Source organism: Vipera berus, assembly GCF_964194415.1.
Source record: "Vipera berus genome assembly, chromosome: Z".
NCBI lineage: Eukaryota > Metazoa > Chordata > Lepidosauria > Squamata > Viperidae > Vipera > Vipera berus.
The window spans coordinates 80,398,807-80,418,531 of NC_138205.1; the positions used below are offsets into that span (position 1 = coordinate 80,398,807).

The following is a 19,725-nucleotide window of genomic DNA, read 5'->3' on the forward strand; positions in this document are numbered from 1 at the left end:
TGGATTGCTAGACAGAGAAAGCTACCTAGAGATGTGGTGGTTTATTTTACTAAGAGAGAAACCAGAGATGAAGTTATTCAAACCGCTTATGATACTAAAGTTGTGATCGCTAACCAAGAAGTTTTGGTTTTAAAAGAAATTCCTCCAAAGATTTTAAGGAGAAGGAAGGATTTTGCATTTCTTGTGCAAGAACTTAAGCAACGTGAAATAAAGTTTAGATGGGAGATTCCTGTCGGATTGGTGGTGATGTATGAAGGTAAAAGATACCGTCTGGTTACTGTGACACAGGCACGTGACTTCTACAATAATGTTTTAAAAGCGACCCCACTATCACTTCTGGAAGCTGCAAAGGGATTTGGAGAAGGGAAATCCCAAGAGGCTGAAGGTGGACAGAAAGAGGAGAATGGTGCTGGAGGGGATCAAATTATAGCCTCGTTGGCTGGTGCTGGAGAGCAGAGGGTGACACGTGCCGCTGTAAAACGAGCAAAACAAATAAAAGAGCAAGACCAACAGAAGTTTATAGAACTTTCAAAGCGTACTTACAGTGAAGCAGTGGGAGGAGCGCGGCCCAAAGAAGATAGAGGGGCTATTAAAGATGTGCTCCAACAGCTTCGGGATGCCACGCATGGCGACTAAATTTCTAACCTGGAATGTTAATGGACTAAATTCACCACAGAAGAGAAAGAAAGTTTTTCAATATTTAAAACAATTCAAGATTGATGTTATATGTTTGCAAGAAACGCATATTAGGGCTATGGACCAAAAGTATTTATCGAACTCAAGATTGGGCACGCAATTTGTTGCATCTGCGATGAATAAGAAAAATGGAGTGGTTGTTTATGTTAAAAGCGCTTTATCAGCGGAATTAATTGAAGCAGATAAGCATGGAAGATATGTTATGATAGATTTGCTGCTTGAAGGCAAAAAAACGCTTTTAGTTGGACTGTATGCTCTTAATCAACAGCAAGCTGATTTTTTTAGCTCACTTCATACAAAGCTTACTCAATTGGATTACAAATCGTTTATTTTTATGGGGGATTGGAATGGAGTTTTGGACGTACAGATGGATAAGGCTGGTTCTTTTAAGCGCTCTCCGAGTCATGCCAGATTGCCTAAATCTTTTTTTGAAATGAAGGATGATCTGGAACTGCGAGATATTTGGCGTGACACTCACCTGCATGAAAAGCATTATACTTTTTTTTCTGATAGACATCAATCTTTTTCCAGGATTGATTTTATTTTGCTGACTAATGATTTTTTTTCTAGGATTAAGAAGGTAAAGATCTGTGCAAGAGCTATTTCTGACCATAGTCCAGTTTGGTTAGAGATCAATAAGGACAATAGAGATAGGCGCTCGTGGCGCGTAAATGAGAACTTGTTTAGAAATCAGAGAAATGTGGAAGAATGTAAACAGCGGATGAAGGATTTTTTTGAAATTAATATGAATAAGGATACTTCTATGGATATGGTTTGGGATGCTAGCAAGGCCTATATGAGAGGGGTGTTGATATATATGAATAACAAACACAGACGTACTTTGGAAGCCAGAAGGAAAGAACTGGAGAACGAAATTAGGGAAAAAGAAAAGGCATTGATCTTGAACCCATTGGATGTGAAGGCTAAGGAGGTTATTAAGCTATTAAGAGGACAATTTGACAAATTAATGGCTGACCAAGTGGCAACTAATTTGCGGTTTGCTAGGCATAATACTTTTTGCAATGCTAATAAGCCAGGTAGATGGCTAGCTTATAGACTTAGGAAAAAGCAAAGGGCTTCTAATATAGACAAAATTGAACATAAGGGAAAGGTGGTGTTTCAACAGGATCTTATTAAGGAAGCCTTTCTGGACTTTTATTCTAAGTTATATGCTAAGGAGAAGATTAATGAAAAGGATATTGATGTATATTTGGAGAATGCTAGCATCCCGGTTCTTACGCAGGCACAAAAAGAGGAGATTAACCAATTAATAACAGAAGAAGAAATTCTTACAGCAATTAAGGAATTGAAGTTGGATAAAGCACCAGGTACGGATGGTTTGACTGCGGTTTATTACAGAAATTTACAAATGGAGTTGGTAAAGCCATTAAAGGAACTGTTTCAGATAATTCAGAGAGGGGGAAAGGTGCCTCCGTCTTGGAGAACTGCTTTTATTTCTTTGATACCGAAGGAAGATCAAGATGCTACTCAAGTAAAAAATTACAGACCGATATCACTTTTAAATACAGATTATAAGATATTTGCTAAGGTGTTGGCTAATAGACTGATGAGGGTTCTGCAACAGGTGATTCATGGGGATCAAACTGGGTTTATCAGTGGTAGGCAAATGAAAAATAATGTGAGGCATATAGTTGATGTGTTAGAGTTTTTGGAAAGGAATAACCAGATCCCTGCGGCGCTAATTTTTTTAGATGCGGAAAAAGCTTTTGATCAATTGAATTGGCAATTTTTGATGAAAGTTTTAGATAAAATGAATTTTGGGGATAAATTTTTGCAACCAATTAGGGCATTATATCAAAAACAAACTGCCCGAATAATAGTTAACAATAGTTTGACTGAAGCTTGTAATATTGAGAAGGGCACAAGGCAAGGGTGTCCGTTATCACCTTTATTATTTGTTTTAACATTGGAGATATTATTGATAAAAATTCGGAACTCGGAAAAAATTAAGGGTATTCAAATTAGAGATCAGGATTATAGATTGAGGGCGTTCGCAGACGATCTGGTTGTTACAGTGACCCAGCCAGAGAATTCTGTTGTGGACCTGATGGAGATAATAATGCAATATGGGAAGGTTTCTGGATTTAAAGTTAATGCACAAAAAACTAAAATTCTGGCCAAAAATATGACAGTATCGCAAAAGGCTCTTTTAGAAGGACTAACTGGATTTGAGATTGTTAAAAGGGTCAAATATTTGGGGGTGTTTTTGTCACCCTCTAATACAAAGTTATATAAAAATAACTATGAAAGATTGTGGGGGAAAATCCAAAAAGAAATGGAGAGCTGGGAAAAATTGCAATTGTCTTTGTTGGGGTGAATCGCAGCAGTGAAAATGAATGTCCTGCCTAAATTTTTATTCTTATTTCAAATGATACCGATTCTTAAGAAAGATTCTAATCTGGAGGAATGGCAGCGAGGTATCAATAAATTTGTTTGGGCAGGGAAGAAGCCACGAGTTAAACTTAAGATTATGCAGGATACTCGTGAAAGAGGTGGTCTTAAAATGCCCAATCTTAAATTATATTATGAAGCTGCTGCGTTAGCAGGAATAAGTGATTGGATTAATTTGACACAAGAGAGATTATTAAATCTTGAGGGCCATGACTTGTTGTTTGGCTGGCATGCATATTTGTTGTATGATAAAAAGGTAGATAATGTGTTTAAAGCGCATATTTTAAGACAAGCATTGTTGAGAGTTTGGAAGAAGTACAGACATAAGTTAGGTTGTAAGATACCATTGTGGGCAATCCCAAAACACGCAATAGAAAATATAAATGTTGGTTTCAAACATGATGTGACTACGTAGAAGGAGATTTTAAGTCTGGAAAGAAAGGTTTGGCGTCTGAAACCGTACAGTCTCTTGCGAGATGAGAAGATTGTTCAAACTTGGTTCCAATATATTCAGCTACGGGCCAGGTGGAAAGAAGATCAGAAAACTGGTTTTACAATGACTGATGAAAATCTGATAAAGCAAATTAGAAAGCAGGGTCCAGCACATATTAAACGGATATATCTTGCATTGATAGAAATTGATTCAGAAACAGAACTTGTTAAAGATTGTATGATAAAGTGGGCCCAAAATATTCAAGAAGTTATTACAATGGACACGTGGGAAAAGATCTGGGTGAGGAATGTAAAATTTACACAAGCTCAAAATTTAAGAGAGAACTTTTATAAAATGTTTTATAGATGGCATCTAGATCCTAAAAAGCTTGCAAGTATGTATCCGAATTATCAGCCCAAGTGCTGGAGGTGTGGCGATGAAGATGCAACATATTTTCACATATGGTGGACATGTAAAAAGGTTAAGGCCTTTTGGATAAAAATTTGGTGGAACATGCAGAAGATTTTCAAGCAAAGGATAAAGTTTTGCCCGCAATTTTTTTTGTTAGGTATAATTACAGATGCTGCGGTTGTGGACACTAAGTTGATGTTGAATTTAACTACGGCAGCAAGACTCTTAATAGGTCAATATTGGAAGAAGGAGGAACTGCCGACTATAGAAGAATGGACTTTAAAGGTTTCTGACCTGGCAGAGATGGCAAAGATTTCGGCTTATTTGAAAGATCACTCGCAAGAACGTTACATTATGGAGTGGAGAAAATGGATTGAGTATATCCAGAACAAATATGGGACTAAAAAGTTTCATGTAGCATTTGAATAAGTCTTCCTTTCTTTTCTTTTTTCTTTTTTTTATAGTTAATAGTAATAGTGTTTGTAGTTATCCTATATGAGCTAGAGAGTGATAGATTTCAGAGTTTATGGTTGTTAGCATTTGGATGTTTATGAGTGTTTTTTTTGTTTTTATACCCTGTACTTAGCTCTGGGAAGTTGGGGGGGAGGGGGGGAGGGGTAGGGAGGGTTGGGTGTGGGAGGGGGAGGGGGGATTGTTAAAGATAAAATGTATGTTAAAACTTTTTAATAAAAAAAAAAGAATAATAAGCTATTTACTAGAGACACGCCAAAACAAGTTGGAGACTACTGTATTACTTTTGCTAGGTGTAATCCTAAATATTGTTTGTAAAGCACTTTTTAAAACTGCTGTGTTTTTATATAAAAGTAAGGATGAATCGTATAGAAGAGATGAAGCCAACCTGCAGCCCCTGAGCTGCAGACAAACCTGGACAGTTAGTAATGTGGTCCCACAAATAATAAAAAATATTTTAAAAATAAGTTAACTAAGTTATATATTTTATATATAGCCCAAGACAATTTCCTTCATACAATGTGGCCCAGGCAAACCAAAGACTGGACAACTTTGCTACAGCAAAAAGAACCTCAATAATAATAATACAAGGAAAAAATGGCACCTATCTAACTTAACTACAAAAAACCAGAAGTAATTCTTGCTAAGGCCCTAATATCACAACAGAATCCCCAGAAAGTATTGGTTTAGGGCTAAGTATGATTTAGAACAAAACTGCAATGATTCAAAATTTGGAACTGAAAGACAAAGCAAGACTGCTTCTGTGATAGGTCTACCGAAACTTTTAATGCCTTCTTTCTATCTTGCCCATATTTTTAAAAGTTTTCAGGCTAACTCATTGCTAACTCCAGGAGTTCAATTCTGAGTGGCTCCACGTTGACTCAGCCTTCCATCCTCCCGAGGTCGGTAAAATGAGGACCCAGATTGTTGGGGGCAATATGCTGACTCTAAACCATTTAGAGAAGGCTGTAAAGCACTGTGAAGCAGTGTAAGACTTATATATTAGTGCTATTGCTATTTATCAGTTTATTAAATAACCTAAATAAATATCCATTTTCAAATAGAAGAAAAATTGTGCCACAAAAGTATACTTTAATAGATTACAAAAGAAAAGGTAAAGATATGAAGAGGAATGTCAGACTAACCACTCAGAGCAATATAAAGCATCGTCTTTACAATAAACATTCACATAGGGTGGTAGCCTATTTATTCTAATAAGTGCTGGGGAGGTATAGAATTCCATAGAAAGAAAGAAAAAACCCTAACATATAATGAAAATAGACTAGTTTTGTGCTCGCATGATCATTGTGGTGAAATGAATTTGAACATAGCGCTGTCTCCTCACCAAATGTCTGATTTTGTGTCATAACCATGGTGTTGTAATGCCTCTGGGCTCATGTAGAAAGGTGTCCCAATAAAGGTAGTTGCTAAATCGCAGGATCCCATCAAGAGGCGAGAAACTCCAAAGTCCCCTTAAAAAGAAGAGTTAACATTGTAGTAATCTGGTAGAAAACAACCAATGAGGTAAAAAACTAAGCTAAAGCTAGCTAACTATTTAAATTCAAACACATAGTTGTAAGAAATTTTCACAGGCTCCTAATAACACCTTTATAAACTGAGCGTAAATAGTGGTTAATAATATGAATAAAGTAGTTGTCCATATCTGTCTTCAGTTCACAGATTAAGCTTTTATCCCCAATGAACTATTTTTTTAAAAAAGGGCTACCAACCTAGTTTTAAACTGTGTCATGCTGTTGTTTATGTAAATAATTCTTGATTTACAACCATAATTGGGACCACAATATCTGTTGCTAAGCAAGCAGATTATTAAGCAAGTCATGAACAATTTTATAACCTTTTTTGATATGGTTATTAAGTGAATCACTGCAGTTGTTAAGTGAATCATGTGGTCATTAAATGAATCTGACTTCTCCCATTGACAGTAATGAGGATTGGTGGTAAGTCACTTTTTCAGTGCTGTTGTAACTTTGAACTATTGCTAAATGAATGGTTGTAAGTTAAGGATTACCTGGAGGCAAATGCACATTTATGCACATCCAGAACTTAATCATGCTTTTTCTTTTTTTTAAAAAAGCAGAACTATATATAAAAGAAACATAATTATTTTGAATTATTTTAAAATCAGAGCACAATGATAAAATAAGGATTTATGGCAGCAGAAGTTATAGGGTGGTACTTTATATATTATTTTGTAGTGATAATTAACAATAAAAAATATTAATGGAATTGTTGAAAAAATATGATGGAAATTCATTTTTTGTCAATTACCATGCTCTCATGTACTCTCAGGTCTTTAGCATAAGGAGAACAAAAACAACAGTATGTTTTACATAATGTGTAAAAAAATAAACACACAATTTCCATGTGCTTTGATCACTGAAGAATGACATCACGAATTACTGTAAGGAACTCTTACAGTAATATTTTTATTGTGCCACATGTACATGGCTTTGTGCAAACGTAGCCATTACAATGGCAGTCTGGGAGAGAATACATAAAGAGATTTGAAATAAAGAGAGGCAGTTTCACCCTGTTGAATATACTTTAAAACTAAGCTCTGGTCCTAAGCTAATGTTTCATTAAAAGAAAAGTACTTGGGAATCTGTGAGGCAATAAACCTGGGCAGGGAAACTGGTAAGAATTCCTGTCTCTTGGTCTAAGCATGGAGTTAGCACTCAAACTTTTGTTGGGCCTCTGTAACTAAAGTGGTTTTCAGTTTCATCTGCCTTGCCATCTCTGCCTTTCTACATGCCCCTGGAAAAATAAACAGTAACTTTTTCATATCTTACCAATTTTAACCAGATTATTTTTCAAAAAAATATTCTTAGCTTTCAAATCTCGATGAAGTATTCGCCTGAAAATAAAATAAAAAGAACCACTGTTCCAATAATAGGGGGAAAATAATTTGTTATTGTAATAAATGTATCTTGCCATGTTATAAAACTTAAACCTGTCCTCTAACTGTATTAATATCATTGCTTTTGGACTGCAATCCTGAACACATTTATTAACAACTAAGCCATTTTTTAAATTTTGAATAATGTTAATATCAAATTGTTGTAAAGCATGACATCACATGCAACATGGTTTAGCAATCTCTATACCAGCACTCTCCATTGCCATTGTTAAATAGGGCTCATGGATTCTTAAGCAAATCCCAAGTGGTTGCAAACAGACAAACAGGCAACTAAGGCAACGCACTGCACAAGCGTAACATGATTGGCTGTTCCTGGACGTAGGTGGTGAAGAATTTGTAAATGTACAAGTCATGGCATGAGTGTGGCAGGGGTGGCTGCTGCTAGGTGGGGGAGGGTGCATCAGTGGCCCACAAGCACAGCATGAACATGGCAGAGCAAGGGATGGCTCACTGTGCATACAAAGAGGTTTTAAATAATCCTCCCACTTTAAAAAATGACATGGAGGGGGTTACTGTGTTATTATTTTTTTAGTCAGGTACCAGGTACATCACATACCTAAATCAGATTGATTTGGATGAGAAGAAATCATGTTCTGAGTTTGTATTGCAGTTGATTAGCAACATTTGAAAATGATATTTGCAAACATACTAACTGTAGATATGGTCTGAACTGATAGCTCTATTGAAGAAAGCCTGCTTTAGAAATCAATATCATGCCAGCATGGAGAAGACTCAATTATTTTTACACAGCCTAAAATGAATGCTGCATCTGAAGGAAATGGTTATTTCTTCTTGTTTGGACAATGAAATATTTTTCACTTTCATAATAATAGGGAGACATAAGAGATAATTTCACATTTGGAAAATAGTAGTTTGCATGTTCACCTTAGCTTTCTTAAGAAATAAGCCAAAATGTATTTTCAATATTTTTGCTATTTCATCTTTGTGAAAATAATAGTAAGATTTAAAATGGCACACTTTGGAAAATATATTATTTAAAAGGGCACACTCACTTTAGCCACAAATTAATAATCCAAATCCAGGTTGTTGGACAGAATTTTGTATTAGAAATAAATAACTATTCCACAAGCTTTTAAAATGTTCTATGTCAGCAATCTAGCAGTGGAAACATAGCTTCAATTTATTGTATGACAAATGAAACTGCTATACCTTTCATGTAGATAGTTTACTCCAAGTAATAACTGTATAAACCATTCCACTATTTGACTTTCAGGAAATACTTTGCTACTTCTTTTGTACTCTTGAATTTTAAAGTCAAGGTCTCGACCCTGAAACACAGGAGTAAATGTACATTCTGTTGAAAGTATTACATTTTAATTCATTAAAATTAGTGGAAAGGAATTAATTGAACACAATCAGAGTTCCTTCTATTGTTTTTACTAATAAATATTAATTCACATTTATATAACTGTTTTAACTCCAGGAGTGCTCTGTGCAATTCAAAAGCCTAGCATGAGGACCTAGATAACTTCTAAAACTAATGCACAGTATATAGTCACGATGTGCAAAGATCTGTGAGTTCAATTCCTAGCTGAAAGCTTGAACTCCATGGTGTTAACATCTGGCTACCCAACATTGATGAATACCAACAAGGATGAAACCAGTCATATAGTGCATTCTTGTAGGAAAGGCTTGGAAAAACAGATCAAATTAATGGAACTTTTTGGCACAGAATAGATATCTGTTCTCATTTTTTTATTTGAATGATGTAACTATGTGTAGAACTGCTGTTTCTAATTTAAGCAAGGCAGAGTAACCCTATAATCACCTACTGATGGAAGGATATTCTGAGGTAAAGTGATCACAATATCCACTGATTTGCCAACTTGCTGCAGCCTCAGCATTAATTATAAGTAGAATCTTTAAAGTTTCTATCCTACTGATTCTAGGAATTGAGGAGAGACATATATAATTACTAAAGATCAGAAGCAAACTACCGTCTTCACTGGCAAAGCAGCTATTATGCTGATTCCTGTGGTTCCTCACTTACTCTCCCAACAAACACAGCACTGTCTTTAACTAATTGAAGAGGAAGGCAGCTCAGTCATTACAGCAATTGCATTACAGTTAATTGACATCGACCTGATGCATTCAGGCTGTCAGCATATGAAATTCAATTCTAAGTTCCTAGGTGTTCAGGAAAATACCTATTTACTTTATAACATAAACTTTCTGTAACTCTATTTGGTTATTTATATTCTTGAAGAACATAAAATACAGAACTAAGGGAACAAGGAGTTCCCATATAAGATCTACCTAGTTTTACAATGCACAGTGTCTCAGCCAGGTCATTTTCTAAAGTTGCACTGGATTGTCTCACAAGATTCTCTTAGGAAAGGAAACTCCACCGTAAGCATTTAAGCAAATTAATAATAAGAAACTTGAAACAATTTTTGGATGGGGGAGTGTCCTTAAAATCTTTTAAGGATATTTATTCAGCAGCTCTTGAGAAAAATAGGACAGAGGTCTTACCTCACAGTATTCAGTAATGATGCAAAAACTGCCTCCTTCAACAAAACTTGTATAGAATTTAACAATGGCTGGATGGTCTAGCCTGGACAACAATTGTGCTTCCAAATTTGCTTCAACTGTTTCATTGGGCTTAAGATTCCCCACAGAGATTTCTTTCAAAACTTTCCTGTTGATAAAATCAGTAAATCATGAGATAGGATACTTGTACAATAGCTCTTTGTTCTAATCCTGTATACTCATAATCATTTAACTCAATTTAATATTTTTAAATTCGGTTTTAACTTTTGTATGTTGGATTTTTTAATTCCCTGTAAACTGCCCTGAGTCCTCAGGGAAAGGGCGGTATATAAATGTAACTAAATAAATAAATAAATAACTTCTATTTGAATCTTTTTAATTAGAATTTTTTAATTTAATAAAATATTCAAAATAAACAAGAACAAAGATAGTAAATACAAAATAAACCAAAAAGAAATTGGGGAAAAATCCCATACTTCCACCCATCTTTTTATTGAAAAATTGTCATCTTAATCTTTTCAACTTCCATTTGAATCTCATCTGATCAGGTTTGTTTTATGCTTCTCTTATCACTGGAAACAGAGAAGGATCTATCTCCATTTTTACTGACATTTTTAATAGTGAAATAATTAAAAAGACAGTGTAATTACATGTACTGTAGGATTGGACAGATTGTTCTTTTATAGTTCATGCGACTTCTGCATGTGTGTGACTCATAAATTTGTTTCTTTCAATTTTTATATAAATAGTATCTTAAAAACACTTTCTTCCAACAATTTCTAAGCATCTTACATATCAAAATATAGTTTTAGTTGTTGTTGTTTGAGTAAATTAGAGAAGTGCAAAATACAAACATAGCTTAGTCTGAAAGGCATGTGTTGTTCTAGTTATACATTTATGATAGACAAAAATATACTCAATTGTTCATATTGAATTTGAGAGGCTTAAATATGCTAGTGAAATTCTCTGCTCTGGTGGTTTGAGTACTACCACTGCATGATGGAGTGAGCTTCTGTCACTTGCCACCGCCAACCTAGCAGTTCAAATGCATGCTACGTGCAAATTGTATCACTTCGGTAAGAAAATAATGGCCCTTCGAGCAGCAGTATAAATTCAACTGGTGCCAGACCTACCCAAATGCAATGCCCAAATGCAAGGTAACTTCAGTGGAGAGAAAAAGCCCCGGATGCTGCTGCATAATGCCGTTAGCCATTCTGAATGCAGAGCTAGTTGGATCCCCTGTGGTGCACTTTTGGATAGCATGTGAGTGTGAACTTAGGTAGCCAAACAACTACTCTGTATAAGCAATGTAGTCTTCTTGCTTAATATACCATCGCTATTCACTAAATAAATAAATGAATTTCAAACTTATGTTTCACATTTCAATTATTATAATCATTTTCAAAATGATAATGTCACAGTGCTTACACAGAAGAAACTTACGGAATTCTTCACACTGTGGCTTTCCTGTGTTTAATGGTTCAGAATGCTGTAAGGCATGCTTTAAGCTATTTTAGTAGATCCAAGAACTTGCCACAAATTTTCTGATACACAGCTTGCATAAAAATATATTTGCTGCATTCATACTCTGAATATAAATTATGAAGCTTGGCTCAATAGCAGTAACTGTGAGAGGGATCTTAAATATGAGCCTGTAGTGTGTGTGGCAGCATCAAAAAAGGCAACACAATCCTAAGTTGCATTAATAGAGGGATAGAATCAAAACACATGAAGCATCAGTACTGTTTATTAAGACTTAATAAGACCACATTTAGAATACTGCAACCAGTTTTGGTCATCATATTATAAAAAATTTAATTTAATTTAATTTAATAATTTGATTTCTATACCGCCCTTCTCCCGAAGGACTCAGGGCGGTGAACAGGGCAATACACAATAAAAATCAGATACAAAAATTAAAAAACCATTAAAAACCAATTAAACATCATGCCCATAAAATCAATACATATTAAGTTAAAAACTAATTTTAAAAAACCCAACCCCACCCCGTCAGACCAGGCCAGCTTGTTCGAAAAAGAATGTTTTAAGATCGCGCCGGAAGGAGCGAAGGTCGGGGGCCGTCCGGAGCTCAACCGGTAAGCTGTAAAAAAGATGTAGATATTCTGGAAACAGTGCAGAAAAGAGCAACAGAGATGATTAGAGGTGGAGGCTAAAACATATGAAGAACAGTTGCAGGAATTAGGTATGTCTAATCTAGTGAAAAGAAGGACTAGGGGTGACATGATAGCAGTGTTCCATTATTTGAGGGGCTGCTACAAAGAAGAGGGGGTGGGATTCAACCTATTTTCCAAATCATCAGAAAGCAAGACAAAGAACAATGGATAGAAATTAATCAAGGACAGAAGCGACCTAGAACTAAGGACAAATCTCCTGACAGTGAGAACAATTAACCAGTGGAACAACCTGCCTCCAGAAGGTGTGAATGCTCCAACACTGGAAGTTTTTAAGAAGAGACTGGACAGCCACTTGTCTGGAACTTTTAGGGTGTTCTGCTTGAGCAGGGGGTTGGACTAGATGACCTCCAAGATCTCTTCCAACTCTGTTATTCTATTATTATAGTAATCACTATAGAATGATGATGATGATGATTTTTTTTTAAATTGAAATTATACAAAACAGTTTTCATACATTTTAAAACGGGAGTTCAGCAAACCTCTATTCCTGTATTCAATAGCAAACATTTCCATGCATTTTAATCAAGCAGATACTAAAAATATATTGTGGCTTTATATCAGAGCTTCTATATTGTACTGAGATTTTAGATGAGCACAGCTAAACATTTTCAGTACAATCTGAATAAATCAGAAGGTTTAAATTGTATGAAGAGAACACTGCAACTGATGTTCACAATAATAAAAATTCATATTCTGTAAAAAAAAAAGGGAAAGTACAATATTTGTTTTCAGGGAGTAAACAATAAATCCTTGTAAATTATCTTTTCATAAACACTGTTACCTGGAAATAGGTACATGAACATTTTTGTACATATCATTTACCTAAAACGTGCCTATAAACATTATAATAACAAAATACAGAATAGTTTTTTGAATTACTGCAAACTTTCTGCTATTAAAATAGGTAATATTTAAAGTAATCTTCTCATCTTTGATTTGACAGCTTGACATTATTTTTTCCCTGCTCACAGATCATGTCACTAACTGTCAAAGACAATGAGCTTTCCTTAAATATCACTTAATAGAAGATTTTTATGCATCAAAAGGCAGCAATAAAAACTTGACATGGCAGGACAGCTTGTCATTTAATTCACTCTATGATTTTGCTGTTGCCATCACCTGTCAAGCCACATGACACGTTTATCTTAGTAAAATTCTATCACTAGATAGCAAATGAAAAATCTGTACGCTTATGGTTTGTTATCATACCATGTATTTTTATTATCAAAATCATAGCTAGTCTTTTCACTAACTGAATGTTTTGCAGAATACCGGAATTGTTGCAGGAAAAATGAATAAAGTGGATTTAAAACATTTAAATATTTTTGCAAAGGAAATTATGTTTTCTGCAAAAAGGTTTCTACTTTCCCCTTTTGAAATATTTATTTAGAAAAATTTAGATTGACTCTTAGAAGATAACAAAAATATTGCTTTTTAAGATTCAGTCTATTTTAAAAAATTGAGTACTGCTTGTGATATAAATTTTTATTTTTTTAATAGACAAAAACATTTAAAGATATCAGCAATAATTTGCTTTTTTAAAACCTGGCAAAATTCCCAAGACTTAAAAGTATACGCATATACAGTATAGGAAATATGGGGTACGCTTTAATATAGTACTGTAATTAAAGGTTTTAATCAAAGTCAGATCTGCTATTGTGTTCCTTCAGGTGGTAGATGCAGGAGTTGGCAGCTGAAATGGAGAGATGGACAACAGTCTCCAAATACTGCATCTTCAACTGGCAGTCTAGTTGGATTTGTAGCTGTATTGCAAGGACTATTACTAGGACTAAAATTTCCTAAGTGTTACTCCATGATAAGCTAAACTGCCTTAAACAATTTTATCTAGTATTCTGTTTTCATAGTTATCAACTTCTGGGAAGTACAAGCTAGGCATGGTGTCCTATCCCACACCATAAGGGTTTGAAGTCTTTATTGAGGCTTCACTTGCCCTGAATAGCATTGCCCAGGATTCACCACACAGGAACCAGAGCAAGACCCGATAAGTCCAATTTTCCCAGGTCAGGAAAAACACAGAGAAAGTTCAGCAAAGAGAAGTCCATGGTCCAAAACACAAATCGAATTTGAAGGTCCACAAGGCAAAGTCCAAAGCCCAGAAATAGAGTCAAGGGCAAAGTCACAAAGCAAGGGACATGATGGCTGAACAAAGCACGATCTGAAATGGAAGAGATGTTCTCATTGTCACTCTGCTCCACGTGCAGGAATAAATAGCTGTCAGTCAGTGTAATTCAACTCTGTATTCTGAACAATAATTGCTTGGACAGCAGAAGAGCTACCTTGAAATTTCACAAGACCAAGCGTTCAAATATTTAATTGTTCTTGCACTGTGCTTTCTTGTTTGCATATTTCCCCTCAACATTTCTGTTTCATTTTTTTTGTCACAGAAGTTGCATGTTGCTCATATTGTAAATGCATACATGTCCCATAATTCTGCAGGGATAAACTGACAGTAGCTGTTAGTTAAGCACAAGTAATTCTCAACTTACGACAACAATTGGGACTAGCTTTTCCATCTGTAAAAGATGAAGTCATAAAGTGTGACCACATCACTGAGCAACAGCAATCTCTTCAGTGCCAGTTGCCATCTTAAACTGAATCTCATGGTTGTTAGGTGAGGCAATTTCCTGTCAGATTCCTAAAATCAAAATTAGTGGGGAAACTATCAGGAAATTGGAAGTCCCCCTCAGGCAGATAAGTAGATGCTGCCAGGTGGATATGCAAAGCTGGAGAGACTGCAGGGATGATACACAAAGCTTTGTGAAGGAAATGAAGGAAATGTGAATGCAAACAAATACACACTCATTGTAGAAAAACAACTCTCCAATAGTTCAGTTGGTGGAATGGCCTATCAAAGGGCAACAATTGTGGAATTTGGATTCTTGAAATGAACTAATTTATAGAATATTACAAAATCCCGGACCCTATAGCTCTTGTGGAATTGAAATTTGGCAAAGTTGTGGCTAGTACTGCTGTGCTGCCACATCAGCTGTAATAGCCATTTGCAATGCCTCCTGCAAACTTCCTGCAAGGAAAGTCAAAAGAGAAGTTGGCAAGAAGTTGAAAGTGGCTCTCATTTCCACTGCTTTTTTGCCTGCCCATGATCATTCTGTTTCTCTTTAAGTAAGAAAATAACCCAATAGGTCAAGGGCTTTCTAGTATGTTTTGAAGCTCTATGAATTGATGGCTATATATAGCAGGTTTCTCCTTCCCCATGCAGTGATTAATTACCAAATCTTTGTAATAAGAAACCTGCCTGGCATTGTCAAGCTGTCAATTTTTGGGATATAGATATGTAGTTCAAAATAATATGGCATTAAAAATGCTATTTTTGTCCCTAATGCTTCTTTAATGAATGCTTCTTAAAATAAAGCTTTGAACATATGAAACATCTAGTAATGTTTATTCTCACCATTAAAATAAAAATGAAAAAAATTATATGTTAGCTAATGCATTTACCTATAATGGTATGATCCAGATTAAGTACATTATAGTTTAGGAACAATAGACATGAAAACTCCAGATGTTTTTATTACAATTTGAATAGTTCCAATAAGCTATATGTCTTGGCACAACGGATATTAAATCTAAAACTCTTGCTCTGGCCAAGCTGAATTACAACTAATCCTAAAAGTTCTGCCAGTTGCAATGCCCCACAGATAGACAGACATATATACATACATACACACATACACACACACTCCACTTGCATCCACCCATATTTACAACCACTTTTTGGCCACCTGCCTATCAATGCTACCAGCTGCCCCCATCCTCTGGCCTTGCCCATGCCTCCACAATTGCTGCATCACATAACACACACCTACCCAGGGTCTCCATTCATTTCTCATCCAAGACCTCCATTTGCACACCAGCCATACTCTCTGTTTATGTCCCACCCAGGGACTTCTTTTGCAAAAGAAGCCTGGCATGTAAAAGAAGGCCCTAGCTGCACCAGTATGAAAGAAGAACTAGCTAGAAGAGTCCTTATTTTGTGCCAAAGGAACTGGCACCTTTTTTCATATGCCAGGCTTTTTTCTTTAAAAAAAATCCTGGGTTGGGCAGTTCAAGAAGTGGAGAGAAGGCAATTCTTTATGTTATCAAGGTTTGGAGCAGGAGAGATCAAGCTGGGAATGGCCTAAATTGGGGTGGTCTCACCTAGCAACCAGTGGGATTCAGTCAATGATGCTCACGGAGATTATTGGGATTTCCATTGCTACCAATGTGGTCATGTCATATTTTGCTTTATGCCTGCATCATTTAGCAACAGAAATTCTGGTCCCAATTACAGTTGTTAACCAAGACCTACCTGTATTCTATTGTTTCATTAGCTTAAGAACACTGAATCACCCTGAAAATGCAGAAATTAATTATTTCACAAAGAGAAAATGAATCTCATTGAAGAAAAGAATACTGCAGATTTTAGTCAAATTCATCTCTACAGCTGAAAGCAATGAACATAGATTCAGAGATAAAATCAATACTATGAGATAAAGAGAAAGTAATAAGAAATAAAATCTGGAATGTAAAAAAAAGGATGCTTCTTTCAAATAATTAGCAACTGACTTATTCAAGGAACATATGCTTTGGCTTTTGTAAAGCTTGAAAATCTGTATGCTATTTGTTTATTTGTTTGTTTATCATATGGCAAATTCACATTATATTTCAGTAAAAGGAACACAGATAAAATAAAAATATAGAATATAAAACCAGAAATTTAAAAGGAATATTAAAAACATGTATCTAAGTTTCAAATATAATTTTTATTTCATTTGTCGCAGCCAAGAAATTAGCGAAATCTCCATTATAGGTTCTGTTTTGACAGTTGTCATTATGTGTTGGTTAGTTTGTTTTTTGGCACCATAGTCACAACTCTGTGATGGTATTTTCCCCACTAGTAGAAGGCATCTCCATATCTACCATGGCCAGTGCGAATTTGGTTGAATGTCGTCCATATCACTCAAATTAGTCAAATCTAGGTGGATTTTTCCAAGATGCAGAGCAAGCTTTGACACTGTGAGAGGCAATTTTATTTCCAGTGTTGTTTTCACAAGTTGTGAGTTTTGAAATCAACTTTTACAAGTGCTTTAGCAGTAAAGATGGCTGGGTTCTAGGTCTCAACCTGTTTCATTCCAAGCAGGCTATGTCCTCAGTATTGGCAGCTGGAAATTATCAATAATTTCAGATATTCTTGAAGAAAGGCCTTTGTTTGTTTTGTTTCCGGAGATGATATATGATTTGCAACAGGTAATCAATATGTGGGAGTAAATCGAATAGTTCCACTAATGATGCACATTTTTTGTATGCTAATATTTCAGGAAGAGACCCTGAATGTCAAGTTACATAGGTCATTATGGTCCTTTAGAGGACTTTTGGCCATGAAATCACCCAGGACTCCTGTCTTGGTTCTTTTCCAAGCTTCATTTCAGGGATGGACAGAGACTTTAGGAGAGATTATGAAATATAACTTTGTGGAAAGTGACATTAGTGATACAGTAATGTTCCCAATCCCATTTTTAAGACCACTCCCAAGATCAGAAAAACAAGCCAAAAATTTATATTTGAATTCATATTATATAGCAAATAATCAAAATTTCATGAGATACCAACAGGTAAATATAGTGACAGCTTAATCTCAAGAATGACTGGATGATGAACAACCGATATAATCTGTAACATTATATACTTTGATAGAATCTCTTTGGACTGCACTGGGAGCCTTGAATATTGTTCAGCTATTTTTCTAAATATATTACTGAAATAACAACAATAGCAACAACAACAACAACAAACAACAACAACAACAACAACAACAACAACAACAATAATAATAATAATAATAATAATAATAATAATAATAATAATAATAATAATAATAGAGAAAGTCATAGAAAATGATAAAGTTAAACTGCTCTGGGACTTCAGAATTCAAACAGACAAGCACCTGCAACATAACACCCTGGACTTAACAATTGTTGATAAGTAAGACAAAAAAGTCTGGATAGTGGACGTGGCAGAAACAGCAGAATAGACGAGAAAGAACTGGTGAAGATAACAAAATACAAAGACCTACAAATAGAAATAGAAAGACTGTGGCAAAGGCAAGCAAGGGTAGTACCAAGAGTAATAGCCGCCTTGGGTGCAATCCTAAAACAACTGGAGCACCACTTGAACACCATTGGCATTGACAAATTCGCCATTAGTCAATTGCAAAAGGCGGCCTTACTAGGAACTGCTTCCATCCCGCGACGATATCAAACATATTAATACTATCAAACATCCACATCTGCCTATCCCATATCCTTGGTAAGGACTTAATAGGTAGACAAAAATGCCAAATCCATCTGAACATATGGCTGACTATGTCATGATTAATAATAATAATAATAATAATAATAATAATAATAATAATAATAATAATAATAATAATAATAATGATGATGATGATGATGATGATGATGTTGGAAGGGACCCTGGAGGTTATCTAGTCCAACTCCCTGCTCAAGCAGGAAACCCTATAACATTTCAGACAAACCCTATAACATTTCAGTCTCTTCTTAAAAACTTCCAGTGTTGGACCATTCACCGCTTCTGGAGGCAGGTTGTTCCACTGGTTAATTGTTCTAACTGTTAGGAAGTTTCTCCTTAGTTCTAGGTTGGTTCTCTCCTTAATTAGTTTCCATCCGTTGCTTCTTGTCCTGCCTTCAGGCGCTTTGGAGAATAACCTGACTCCCTCTTCTTTGTGGTAGCCCCTGAGATATTGGAACACTGCTATCATGTCACCCCTCACCCTTCTCTTCATTAAACTAGACATACCCAATTCCAGCAACCATTCCTTATATGTTTTAGCCTCCAGTCCCCTAATCATCTTTGTTGCTCTTCTCTGTACTCTAGTCTCCACATCTTTTTTACATCGTGGTGACCAAAACTGGATGCAGTATTCCAAATGTGGCCTTACCAAGGCATTATAAAGTGGTAATAACACTTCACATGATCTTGATTCAATCCCTCTGTTAATGCAGCCTAGCACTGTGTTGGTTTTTTGGCAGCTGCGGCACACTGCTGGCTCATATTTAAATGATTGTCCACTAGGACTCCAAGATCCTTCTGAGTGAGGATTAGATCCAATATGGCTAATCTCCTAGTTCCCTTTTCTACTTTTTGGGAGACAAAGTTATCTGCTAGGTTTGTCAGAATCTGTTTGAACTTCTACTTGGTACAGAGTTTGTCTCCCAATTGATGTCAGGGTAATTAAAGTCCCCCATTACTATTGTGATGTGCTTGCTACATACCTTAGTTAGCTGATTAACAAAAAGTTCATCTATTTCCTCTGTTTGGTTGGGTGGCCTATACTATACACGTATGGCAATGTCATTTTTCCCCCTTTTATATTGACCCAAATGCATTCAAGACAGTTTTCATCACTGTTGTGTTCTAATTCTGTAGAGATGTAGTTATTTTTTATAGACAGAGCAACTCCATCTCCTCTTTTGTTGGTCTGTTTCTTTTAAATAATTTAAATCCCTCTAGCTGTGTGTTCCATTTGTGAGTTTTATCCCACCATATTTCCATAATGGCAACAATATTATATCTGCCCTCATTTACCCTGAATTTCTAGTTCACCCTGCTTACTGTTCATA

General features: G+C 35.6%; 1 protein-coding gene across 2 annotated transcripts in view; it reads right to left on the reverse strand.

The window, feature by feature from the left end:
• The window catches only part of NEK11 (NIMA related kinase 11), a 95,758-nt gene that overhangs the window by 56,176 nt on the left and 19,857 nt on the right, over positions 1 to 19,725 (reverse strand). For both annotated transcript variants that reach the window (XM_081345180.1, XM_081345181.1), the window contains exons 2-5: positions 9,855 to 10,020; positions 8,532 to 8,650; positions 7,234 to 7,298; positions 5,769 to 5,895 (exon numbers count right to left, since the gene is read on the reverse strand). In XM_081345180.1, coding sequence (XP_081201306.1) covers positions 5,769 to 5,895; positions 7,234 to 7,298; positions 8,532 to 8,650; positions 9,855 to 10,020 — 477 coding nt within the window. The remainder of the gene's footprint in view (positions 1 to 5,768; positions 5,896 to 7,233; positions 7,299 to 8,531; positions 8,651 to 9,854; positions 10,021 to 19,725) is intronic.